This window comes from Aphis gossypii, chromosome 2, assembly GCF_020184175.1.
Source record: "Aphis gossypii isolate Hap1 chromosome 2, ASM2018417v2, whole genome shotgun sequence".
NCBI classification, from domain to species: Eukaryota; Metazoa; Arthropoda; class Insecta; order Hemiptera; family Aphididae; genus Aphis; species Aphis gossypii.
In genome coordinates, this window is record NC_065531.1 from 66,804,244 (window position 1) to 66,818,798 (window position 14,555).

General features: G+C 26.7%; 1 protein-coding gene across 5 annotated transcripts in view; it reads left to right on the plus strand.

Moving 5' to 3' along the window:
* Positions 1 to 14,555, plus strand: part of LOC114123600 (uncharacterized) — a 101,694-nt gene that overhangs the window by 40,957 nt on the left and 46,182 nt on the right. For all 5 annotated transcript variants that reach the window (XM_027986639.2, XM_027986640.2, XM_050200579.1 and 2 more), the window contains one exon: positions 8,600 to 8,801. In XM_027986639.2, the coding sequence (XP_027842440.2) occupies positions 8,617 to 8,801 (185 nt within the window). In that variant the 5' untranslated portion in view covers positions 8,600 to 8,616. The remainder of the gene's footprint in view (positions 1 to 8,599; positions 8,802 to 14,555) is intronic.

Sequence of the window (14,555 nt, forward strand, 5' to 3'; positions counted from 1 at the left end):
TACGTTGTTTATAAGATTAAAGTGGTGACATACTGACATTATATAATAATATTATGTAGCTCACATTGTGTTTATGTGTATAATGTATAATGTTACAATACAGATGACACTAGAAAAATAATATGAATAAGATATACTTTATGACGTTCTCCGGTGTCCTTTCCATCTTTTGGGGACGCAATCCACAAGTGTCACGTGGATTTTTATTTTTAGCTAGGCACTCGTATTATATCTAGTCTAAGTAAAATATGAATCTAACGAAAGGTGTGAATAATATTAGTAATAAATAGTCATTATGGTGTTAGTTGAATGGCGTTAATGGTAAAACGCATATAATATTATTATAATTAGAATGAAGGAATAATAATACGTCAAATTACATTTTTATCGATTTTTTTTTCAGTGTGGGATTATAATAAATTGAACGCAAAGGTAAACATAGGTATCACGAGAGTTTAAATTATGAAATATTCTTTGTTTATTTTTCCAAAAACACCAAAATAATCAAAACATTTGTTTGATTTATTATATCATTTAAAATCTGCCTTAAAATAACAGTTATTATTTGTATATTATTTTCAATTTAAATATTTAGTTATTTAACCGCTATTTAATATAATATGCAACTTTAAAAATATTCTATTAGAATCTTCGTTAAAAAAAAAAAAAAACATAAAAATGACGATTTTTTAATATCGATTTTGATGTATTTTGATTTATGGACATTAATATTGATTTTCTACTCACGTAGCTCTATATAAAAACAATTAGGTTTAAAAATAATATTGATTCCTGGTAAAAGTGAAAAAATATTTCAAACCTATGTAAATTCTTACTGTACTAATATAATACTAAAATAGTATTTATAGCTACATATACAGAACATATACAGAACTGTACTTATAATACCTATTCTGTAAAATTTATCATCGCTATTAAATAAAATAAATATACAATGCTATCCATCATAGACTAGATGATAACATTTAGACAAAAAATGGAAAATACTTGAAAAGTTTCTAAGATATATTGACAAATGGTTTCCTATTTTACGCATATTTCTGCTCCAAAAGTTTTTCTCGTGGAATATGTACAGTATAATATATACGAAAATGGTTTTTATTCTTCAAGCAAAAACTTTACTTATGACTTTATGTCTTTATGTATATGGAAATAAAAATACTACTATAGTATTTTAGCTATACTTTATTGGGACTAATCTTGCAATACAAAATTCCAAGTTAAATCTTGGCCAAATCCGTGGCCTTAAGAACTTAACACGGAGAATGGAAATGTTCTCATGTCATATAATATAAATATATATACATACATTTAAGTTGATCGTAATCTGTCGATAAAATCAAAAACCCCAACTTTTTGGAATCGATTATTTGCGTTGAAGATGTACACAAATCGTTCAAAAAATTATTTTTACCAGTCAATCACATCAATTTTGATTTGTATAAAATATTTATATATTTGCAGAGACTTGTGATTGAAGTATTTACTAAAAGCCGAATAGGATGATCAACCAACCGTTAAAAGCAGAACAAATGTATAATAAGTATAAGAGGCTAAAGTTTCGGATTGTCCAGGGAAAGGATATACATTTTTTTTTACATAAGTAAAACGCTAAGAAATAGCAAAGTAAGCTATTTTTTTTTTTTGGTCAAATAAAGAATCGAGATTTGAAATGTTGTGAATTATACTTCGATTTCAGTCCTATTCTTTGACATATTATGTATTTAATTTTTATTGTTTTTTCTGCTATTATAAAATATATAGTGTATATAAATATATAATAAGTATATTATAAAACCATATTGTAGTGCATTACAAGAGATTTTTAGAAACACATCGAAAACATAATATTTTTTACAATACAGCAACGTAATTTTGTTGTATTTATTTATCTTATAAAGGCTTGCTATATATACTCATATAAGCACTTATCGACCAAGTATTAAATTGAACAGCTACACCATAAATGGTTGACTGAAAGCGAACAGATCAAATTGTTCATCCACGTATTTCTAAAAGCTTTTACGCGACCTTTACTGCGGCGCGGTAATAGGGGTTTTTCTTTCTCTGATTTCGCGGTAGGTATAGATAGTAATTTTACATCACGTTATCGCATGTATAGCGGAGAAACGCAAACGTCTGGTTATTTGTTTAAAACGTTGATTGAATAGTGAGAAATGTGTATTGTCTTACAGGAGTATATTTTTTTGCCATTCAAATATATTTCTGTCAACACTTTTTCAGATAAAAGATGACGTACTCATAGTATTTATCATTTTTAAAGATTGGACGTCAAGTCTGGAAGAGGTAATTTCCGAATTTCTCTCTAGCTTTTCAGAATCATTGGTTTTTTGATACGATATGTTGTTACTTTAAAAATCTCTATTCTGTGATAAAGTTACTGAAGCGAGTAGAATTTTTATTGACTTATTCCCCATATTGATATTCTTAAACAGCCCTATTATTTTCCTATTAGTATTTTTCCTAAATATTATAGTTAAAAAAAAAATATTCATCAATAAAAAGGTAAGTACGCAAAACATTATATGAGCTAGTTATCGTAAGAAGTACAAGTAATTATATTATATTGCAATAATATTGCGTAACACGCGCTGTGATAGACATCGGAAATTCGTTATTTTCTTTCTGGTTAAATTTTGAATTTTCATTTTAGGATAAGTTTTGTAAATATTATTTATAATTTACTTTGATACTTTTGGAAATTTTTAAGATCTAGGTAGAGTAGAAATCTAATCGATGTTTTATTATAATGAGCTAAAAAATGTTATGTATGACATTCTTCGCTCACATTGTCAGTCTTATGTGATCTTAACAGAATTGATGGTTATTGGTTCCTAGTTTCTGATAATAATAAAACAAGATCAGTTTTTTTCTTTTATATTTTCTGTAGTCACATAAAGAATATAAAACATATGTTTTAGTACCTATTTATATCTACTTTTGGAATTTAATTTTTTTTTCTATACCATCAATTTTTTAATCGTTGATTATTTTTTAATGAATATATCGCTATATTATTATTTTATGAGGTAGTTCATTACTACTACATATAGACATATAGTTTCGTAAAAGAGTATTATTCGAGAAATAATATATAGGATTCGGGTAAAGGGATTGTTTAGAAAAGATAATTTCGGGCAATATTTCATTCAGCAAAAAAGCTATTAGGGAATTTTAACTTGGGATAAATACCAGTAACCACGTTTTGTACAGCAGGAAGTTGAAAAATATGTTCTTAAGATAGGATTACTGATAAATCCATGTTCAATGGTAGTTCGTTATTTTTTACTGACATACGACTGATGTGACACAATGCCATTTCCTTAGATTTTTGATTTATTTCTTTTTTTAGCATCACTAGTATATTATTGTATATTTTATGTCTTGTCACATGACAATAATATGGTGAATAGTATTATTTTACGTGTTTATTTTCTGTTATTTTTATTGACGTTTTTGTCTATTGAAAAATTTATTTTTAAAATCAAATTATTAGAACACAATTATGGATTGCGTTGTTGAATTTTAATCTAACAAATAATATACTAAATATAATAGAGGAATGTATATGTTAGAATAGTATGTCACAGATCTTTATTAATATGTATGTATCATGTCAATGTGTAAATTCACTATGTTCTATGTATATACAATAAACATTTATCAAAGAATAAAGTAACAGTATTTTTGTATCCATAATATAGTCCTGCAATATTAAATCATTTTATTAAATACGATTTAAGCATCTTAAAATATTAGCATTCATATTGAACCTAAAAACTACTTAAATAACTAAATGATAAAGCTAATTAAAATTAATAAAATGTGTATTTTATAATTAAATCAAATTTAAATTTAGACTTTATCGCAATGTTGCTTGGAAAACTGTATGATATAATTTCAATTTTATATCTACGATATGCCAATCTTTTAACGTTTGTTAGGCTTTGTTTAATATTTTTAAATATAATATGCAAATTACAGTAACTATAGAGTAAACAAACAATAGACATTATCTATATACATATATAGGAGACCAACCCTATTAACTCATCAACGATCAGACCAAATCACTGGGTCTAGAGACTTGAAATTTTGTACAGAAGTTCTTTAAGCAATAAGAAAGGATTTTTCAAAATTCAACCTCTGGGGGGTTTTTAAAAGTTTGTATAAATCTTATATAGCTATATATATATATAGTAGTTATAGTAACTATAGTAACAATATAATGGCACGTGTTTATAATGTATTTAGAATTGAGACCTAAACATATTAAATCTAAAAACTTTATTAATCACAGATATTTATCCATTTTAATTTTATAATTCGTATAAATTGATTGAGTAATAAGTATTCACAGTTTCGAAAATATATATATATATATATATATATATATATTAACATTTTCAAAAAATCAATTTTAAAAACTTTATTTGAATAATATTGGCTATTCTTGATTAAAATTTTTTTTTAAGCTATTGCATAGCTTTTATCGCAGGCGTGGTGACTGAAAATATATTTTTCGTAACGAAAAAGCGTGACCGTTACCCGTTAATTGTTACCATGGTTACCGAAAATAAAATAATAATAATAATAATCGTTATCATTTATTTATTATTTTAGTTTAATATTATCACTGTTATCTACCAACAAAACAAATGCATTTTGTCAAATCTTGAGATATGCGGTGTTGCAGTTTCAGCGACGATATACAGTATAATAATAAAAATAATATAATAATATAATAATATTATATTATATTATTATTATTATTTTTTTTTTATTAAATTTTATTAACTTCTTATTTCGTGTTAATATGTAATACTGCAATAGCTTTATCGCGGCAGTCCCCGAGTGCCACTTGACTTTTTTTTTAATTTTTTTCCTCGATATAACACAAGTATAGGACATTAATTAAATATTATAAAAAGTATTTAAACGCATGATCCAAATTCGCATAATTGAACATATTAGAGAAAAATAAATATAAATATATTATAAACAAGTAGTATTCGTTCATTTTCATTAAAACTAGACATTTTAAAATATACCAATATTGCGTAAACCGCTATACTCGTACTCGTAGAAATAAAACCGTTTTCCAATGTATATTTTATATTATGCATCAATAATACTGTATTACCACTGCTAAAACTATAGAAACAACATTTAAAACTAAGAGAAAACTTGCCACAAACATAGTTCATCCGGAACATTACTTTCAAAACAGAGACTTTCATCAAACAGTAATGCACATACACACATACACACACACACACATATATATATATATATATATTTACATTATATATATATATGTACTGCAGTAAATTTTGTGATTACGTTTCACTCGAATAATTAATCCATTATCATATTATTGTGTCGATTTAAAACTTTGCTACCATATTATGATTTAAATTATTTAATATAAAGAATAATAACTATTAATTATTATACATATCGTATAGGCCTTTACGTATATTTCACAAAAAACTAGAGAAGTCGTTGCTACATATTCTAAAAACAATATGTTGTTTGTGTGTGTGTGTGTGTGTGTGTAAAGTTCTTAATCACACTTATAATTGTGAAATATAGTGCATATAATCAAATACAATTCTCAATGATGTGCACTTTGGAGTCAAATTTTCAAATGTTGCGGCAATGCCGTGAATTCAGATTTAACTAGTATGCATATGTATCTACCTACTCATATTATTAGGTAAGAAACAATAAACAACAGTGCTGATACATAAAATAATGTTTATCGTTAGATTTTTATAAATATAATTTAGAATAGTCAAACGCTAATATTAAAATGCTACAAGCTGTAACTTATAATTTCAAAATGTTCATGTATGCATTATATTATACACGTGTGCATAACAATTATAACGATTTTCGCGCAGTCTTTGCGCAAAACATAGCGAAGACGACGACAATGATGGTGCGACGGATATTACAATATTTTCATATAATATTATATGCTAAATGCAAACCGCGGGAAGCCGCAATATGTATACTACGTATTACATTGTGTATGCGTATCAAAGTTATACGTGCCTCCCCTCGTCCAATACTTACCAGCTGTGCTCTAGGGATTTCGGTGACTCGGAAAGATTTAATAACAATATACTGAGAATCAGATCGAAAGGTAAAATGAAAATGGCGAAAAATGCAATATACAAGGTGATTCACCGAGCATGCTCATTCACTTTTTCTTTTTCGATAATGCAGTTATTCAAAATCTGAATTTTGAAGATTTCCAATACACTCACTTAAAGCCCGTAATATTTTCATACTTCTATTGTTTTTAGTATCTGATATTTAAGGTGTGTTCTGTGAAGATACAAACTTTTGTTTTTAAAATAACAACCTTCTTTTTTTTCTATAAATTATATAGCGGATCATTTTTCTAAAAATGTTGTCATATAAAATTATAAATTTTAACGAGTAGTTTTGAATTATTTAATTTTATAATTTAAATAGGATAGTTGGTTTATGATTGTTTGACAATTTTAATAATTAACATTAATTTATCAATATTTATAATTTATAAAATGGTTTAAGTATAATAAATAAATACTAGATACGATATTCTATCATTTTATATTTTTATAAGATAATTTTTAATGAATTTTATTCTTAGTGTAAATATTTTAATAATTGAACTATTCTTTAAAGTTTTGAATTAAGTATACCTGAGTTCTTAAAAAAATATATCCAATAAATAATATACAGTAAAAATAAAGGTGGCAAAAACAGTATAGTTTATTTCAGGATACTTTGTAAGTAGTACAAAAAATCTCAATGATTTAAAAGTATGGCCTTTAAGTATATTTTAGTAAATCAGGATTTCAATAAATGTACTGTTAAATAAAAACTGAGAGGTGAGCATAAACTTGGTGAATTACGGTGTATATAATATTTTTCATTATCATTTAAAATCATTAAAATTATGTTTATCTAATTATCATTAAAATGACAAAGCGGCAGCAGTCATGGCTTTTTGGATGACTGAGATCTGAACGACGCGAAAGAGAAGAATTATCGTATAGGTACCCTGAAACAGAACGGGTATGCTATACACTATATATTGCAGATAATGCTGACGGCTCGGAGTACCTGCAGGTACCCAGTATTATACATAATATGACTCGGCGTGTACAGCGCAAAGTTAATTATTTATCCCCTGTATCAACCTACATAAAATTATCGTATACACCTGTACACGGTTAAAGAGAATCCGTATAATCAGAGGACACGTGGGTATACCTAAAATACCTATATATGAGCATTAACTCGACTATAATTATTACAACGATGATGAGAATTGCTGAAACTCGTTCGAGTACATTAGTCAAAGCTCCGGTCAGAACGGTACAGCTAAATACTGCGTACCTATATATATTTATTATTATTATAATGAGATAACATAAATTACGAGTAAGGCTTATAATATTCTGCCTACCCGCTATTATGTGTAGTATTTGACAATAATGCTGTACTCGAGTTGCATGTATTTTTAATTAATAATAATATGCATCGTGTAGAATAATATATTCCTTGTATAAATCGCCGAAGTTAATACTGGAGCAGTAAAAATTGATACAGATATTTTTGATTATAATATTATGTTTATAAATTGTCTACGATTGTAATAATAAGTATACTAGTGAATACTGCTTCATCATTTTGGAACAAGCAACGCATGCTACAATCTATTGATAACGTCAGCAAACCGATAATATTTAATATTTATTAATCTATAATCTATTTTAATCCCCTGTTCTCTCTTCGGTGAAATTTCGTGTTTTAGAAACACTGTCTGTCACCAGATCGGTTCATCTGTCACATTTCATATATTTTTATATGCAACTTTTTTATACAGAACAAAACTTAATGTTAATTTTTTCAGTTAATTTATTTTACTTTCAAATTATTTTTAATTATTTTCTATATATTATAAATTATAATAAACGTTTTATAAGTTTTTAAACTAAAATAACTGAAATTTAAGGGAAAATATTACTGATTTAGCTAATACATAATATGTATACCAAAATATTTAAAAATAATTTTTATATCTTAATATTACAGTCTACCTACCAGATTATTAATGTTTCATAGAAGGTTGATAACCAGACTATACAAAACATTTTTTATAACGAAATATATTTAAGGAATTTAGCCAATTATTCTTAGCAATAATAAAAATTACAGTATTAATAATTTTAAATATGAAAACTAACCTATATAAAAAATGTTATATTCACTCATAATATTATTTTGTATACTACCCAACTAGGATTTTAATATTAGTTGTGTATTTTAAATAACAATTTAACGTTAAAAATTCATTAAAATACTTATTATTATTTTTAATTTCAACGCTAATCATAAGTTTTACATAGGCATTATACATAACTCTACAACATGTATTTCTTAATGTACAAGTTGCAAAATTTAAATTAAACACTACATCATATAATTTTCGCTCAACAAAATCATCGATAGTATTTCGGATGTGACATATACTATACAACTGAATTTTTTACAGGAGGAGGAACGGTGGTGATGATTGGTGCACCTAACCTTCGAAATCCTGGATCTAACGGGACCTTGACCAATGGCAGTAGAGCGTTTCAATGCCACCCAGAAGGAGAATCCGAGGCAACCATAACACTCACACTTGTCGGTTTGGGCATAGTAGCAAATACGGTGCTTATGGCTCTCATAATATTCAACAAACATTTGAGAAGGTAATAATCAATTATTCAAACTGTAGACATAGATAAAATAACAGGATTAAAGTACGTTTTTCCACTAAAATAAAATATTTACACCATATTGATTCGCTTGAAATATAAAGTAAATAGGTACAATCTCACGTATATTAAATTTAATTCACTTATTGTTGCTCATACTTCCCTAAGGATGAGTCTGATTATTATGTACACAAGTTAAATGCAAACATAATAATAATATATGCTGCATATTATATAAATTTAATGCACGGTTTACACGCGTCACGATAAATTTCAAAAAGGATTTTTGGCAAGCTCTCAGATATTCTGGCAGAGCATCGCGGTAGTGGCTGTCGACATCAACCGTATTATTATTCGGTATGGAGTTAAATCACGAAAACGCGCATGGTCTGACTATATACTATATACCATAATATTATGTAATATATTGTATACATAAATTATTTACTTATGTTATGAATTATGGTATATATATATTATATACTGAACAACGTAATAATGAGATTTTTGGAGAATGTATGTCAACTTTTAACACCCCTGTAACAATGGTTCAAGATGGTTGTTATACGAAGACACCCAAATACAGCGTGAATCCCCACCATATTATAATAAGATAGGATTAAGATAGATTATGAATTTTTGTTTCTTAAATGTAAACGATGGAATATTTCAGGCGAATGGGAGAGTAATTAAATCAATAGACAAACTTGGTACTTTAAATGATTTGTATTTAATTGTGTGGTGGCTGCGGCGAGGAAAGCGCAGACACACGCCTGCGCCCGATAAGAAGAAACAAAAATATTAAATACCTTTAATTTTTGATTACCGATGTTTTCATAATGGATATCGGTTTGAAGTTTAATCAGCGTTACTTACCTAGAATAGTCACAAACTACATAATATTTCAACGTATAGGTATTACATGTACCATTTACCATATTACATATATTATTCATAGCTGTTAACGTAGGTATTACTACGGTATTATAACCTACGTAAATACGCTTCTACGAAAGTGTTTATGCTTTATTGCTTTACGTGAGGTTGGTTAAAAATATATGTTTATTAGATTAAAACTGATGGTTTCGTACATCGTGGTATAATTAACCATACTATGGTTAAGTAATACCTGATAGTTGAAAAGGTATATTGAAACTACATTTTCGATAGACCTTACAGCATATCATACAGGTATTATAATCATCTGTTCCTTAGGTACATTAATTTAAATTATAATATTATTATGCATATCATTTATTATTCATTAATATATATATATATATATATATTGTTGTTTCTTGATTATTACATATTCCATAAAAGCGACCCCGCAAAGATCCCCATTCGTTCATAATCAACCACCCACGTCGCTGATACTGTATACATATTATAGTTGTGTGCACGTGTGCACGTGGTAGGTAGGTATATTAGAATATTATAATATGTATACATCTAGTAGAGCTATTGCATATTCCAAAGGATTCCTACGAGTGTGCATATTATATTAATATCGGACTCGCAAACAGTGTATTTTAAATCCTGCAGTAGAATAGTAGCTAATCGATATTAACACTTACCTTTTTCGGTGATACGTAACTCTCTTACGAAATTTAAATGTTTCAAAAAAACTTTAAATTATCATAAAAATAATTTCAGTAATAAATTGTATGATAATGTTTCACAATAATGTCCGACAATAGCATATTTATTAAATGAGACGTCGTATTAAAAAATCGATCAGTTTTAACCAACTAAATGTGTACGTATATATTATAAGACCGAGACACGTGCATAATAAATATATGAAAACGGTACTTATATAATATATAGAAAATGTATTACTTATATAGTTAAGTGTAGTAGTGCACAAACGTCTTCTCGTTTAAGACTATAATACACCGTAATCGCCGGCGACAAAAAGCTCAGTCGCGCCGTCAAATGCACTCGACCATCAGTCGCAACACATGTGGAGAAACTTATAATAATATATTATTAATATCATACCTTTGCGGTTATGGTGCTCAGTAATATTATTACGTCTGCCCCGCCCGAATTCGCGTCGTATAAGTATGCACGACCGATATAATATTAGGTATGTACAATACGTGTACCTTTACTATATATATATATATATATAAATGTAATATATTACCATTGTGGTATATTATATGAATATACGCACATAGGTATACACTACACATCTACGCAGTGCGATGGTCTTGACACCACGTTCGGTTAATATTTATAACACATTATATCATAATAATTAATAACGTAAGTATAATGAAATTAAAACGATACCGTGGTCGTGAATACCTATATTATATTTAATTATTATTATACAGGATGATTCATCAAATTCGCTCACCTATTCACCTTCTTTTTTTCTTTCAATAACGCAGTTATTAAAAATCTGATTTCGGAATTTCTAAATATATACTTAAAGATCAAGGATTTATTAATCCTTGAAATTTTTTCTGCTACTTAAAAAATGTTCTGTAAGTATAGTAGGAATAAATATATGTAGGAATAAATGAAATCGCTAAGAAATCATATTAACTTTATTTGTTCTTAAAAAACTGAGTTGCTGCGTAACGGCAGAACTGATAGTTATGTACTACTTTTTACAAAGATGTATAATCCTGTGTGGCACATGACGACGTGTTGTAGGTTTACAGCATACATGTAAATACAAAAAAAAAACCCTAATTTCCTAATTTTTATTTTTATTTTGTTTTATAACTATGATAATGTTAAAGAGAGATATCATATTTTGGCATATGTAATTATTACATATATAATAAGTGTTTCGTGTTTTCCAGCAAACAACTATTGGTTGAATAAGTATTTTATTTTGAGATTATTTTCAATCATCGATTCTCATTCTTCTCAATTATTAACTTCTAATTTAATCTTAGCCACCATTTTTTCGTGTTAAATTGTAATATTATGTTTGGGCGAGTATATTTTGTTCATAATATTATTTCATTAATTTAATTGTAAACAATTTATTATAATAGTTGTAGGGTGCTCTTCATCTCGCTCGTTTCGTTCACCAACTGTCTGAAGGGTGTTAAGATACCCTCGGCCACATTGATCACCTTAGAGGCGTTGCACCATAATCCAAGAGTCACACCATTTACTTCTTTAAATTTAATATCTGTTATTAAATAGGTATCTACACATTAAGTATAAATATATATTGGATATTGAAGTGTAATAATATATTATAGGTAACGTACTTATATAATTTATATTCACAAATAGCAAAATAAAAAATCTTAACACAATGTTATATGGCTTCACTATAATATTATTTTTCCATGGCATTTTTATGAAACAGTTTTTAAAAACTTTTTTGTATTATAAAGAGATCTAAAAGTGTTATTAGTGTCCCAAAGTTATACAATATTTACCGACGCTATGAACAACATAAATTAAAATACGACTTGTATGAAGGATTAATAAGACCATAAAAGTTGAAAGATGTAATTAATGAATAGAATTTAAAAAAAATATTATAACATTTTTATTTTCAGTAAGTTTTTGTTTTGAGCAGCCCGCAAACGGCATACCTAATATTCTATTTAATATTTTTGGCCCAGTTGGCACTTTGTTTGACATGCCTGTTGTACGTTATATGTTTTTCATTTTACGTTCCAAAATTTAAAAGTAGAGCTGATGGAGTCTGGGAAAATTAACCTTAATTTAAATCAAACCTATAATACATGCACTAAATAAACCAATGTAGTTACCAATGTAGTTTATTCTTTAATTTCATGAACTTTGTCTACTTGAAATGTACTGGGAAAAAATAACTTTGATGGAATATTGTATTCATTTTTACGGTTATTGCGGAACAATAAAACATCGTGGTGTCTTCTCGTGTGCAGATCACGAGGTATAATAATAACGTTTTATGGTTCAGTTTCAACGTGCAAAATTTACGAGTTTTTCTGATTTATTTCGTCCTTTAGTATTATACGAATCTCAAATGAAAATTTTTCGGAAAAAAAAATATATAAAAATATGTTTAAATATCTTAAATGAAAAAAATTTACAGTATTCGTTCTGAATGACAAAAGTGAGCGTGCAACTTGCATTCATCATTTTCCTTTATTTGTTTTTTTTTTATATTTATTTAAAAACTATCTGTGAAATTAAAATAATAAAATACAATTTCACTGTGGAAATAATAAATATGATTGTTGTTAGTGTTCAATCAAATTTCTATTTAAAATTTTAATTATTTTCAAATTAATAGCAAAATAAATGTAGGTTATAATCATAAATATTGTTTAATATAATATGCAGCCTGTAAATTTAATAAACAAAAATATGAAATTCATATGCAAAACATTTTATATATTAACCGTATTTCTTATACAAAGAAATAATACATTAGAGGATACATCTTATAGAGTAAGTACATTGTTATTATATTTTCCTAAATTATTATAAGAATAATGGGTTTTATATATATATATATCATATCAAGCGCTTTACTTTACACTGAACATCAACTTTATATATTTCAATACTTCGATGATACAAAAATAGTGTTTTAAATTACGTAATAACGATTGATCAACAATTGAAACCATAAATCATACGCCGAACAATATGATTTACATTTTAGAATATTATGCTTTAGAATAAATTGTTTTTCGTTTCATCAAAATACATTCGACCGCAAGTCCGCAATTCCTCAAAGTAAATATATTCAGCATAAATACATATTTTTTTCTAATTGGTTTTAATTATGTATCCATCAATACGAGTACATAAGAAATTCCAAATAAATATTTAAACAATAAATATATGCTAACACCAATCAATATAAAATCAAACCAAATTTTAAAAAAAATAATGATCTCCGTTCGATGTATAAATATCAGTTTCATGTGTATACTCGTCATCGAATAGATGAGTTTAATACGAATTTAATGATCAATTTTTGAACACGGAAATAATAAAGATAAATACTTACATAGTTACACATTAATAAATACTTTCAAAATTGGTTATAATTTATATAAATTATAAGGATTTGAATTAAAATAATTTAAGAAAAATAAAAGCAGTTGTCCCGTACTAAACAAAGCGTAATATATATATATATAAGGATTAATAATACTGCAATATTTGTTTTTCGAATTTTAGTTAATAATATTATTATAAATAATTTAGTGATCAGTGATTCTGTTTATTTTTCACTGGCAAAAATAAATGTAAATTATTAAAAATCACCAAAGTAAAAATAATATATATAAAAAATAAGATGTAAACAAAAAAATATCCCATAATTGTTTTTATTATATGTATACATATTACATATATATATATAAGGGTAGCCGTAAAATATTGGTGATTTGATGGAAGGTTATTTATCTATGTCACTAAGTCTTACCAGCTATTTATTGTTATAGTTTTTAGCAAAAATGTATTAATCTATTCTCATTTATTTGGTTTTATTATGGCACTATTGTATCAATAGTCGCAATATGATATTGAAAAAACAACGAGTAATTTATTTTGGGACTTACCTAAGATGAGCTTGTGTTGTAAATTTACATGCGTTTGTATAGTTCATTATATTTTATTTTAAAGACCAAGTGGTATGTATGTGAAAACATATTTCGTATGTGCGTATTTTATCTAAGCGTCTCACCGTAACTAGACTGCGTAGAAAAAATGGAAATTTCTTATATTGCTGACAATGCTATACTTATAACACACACACACACA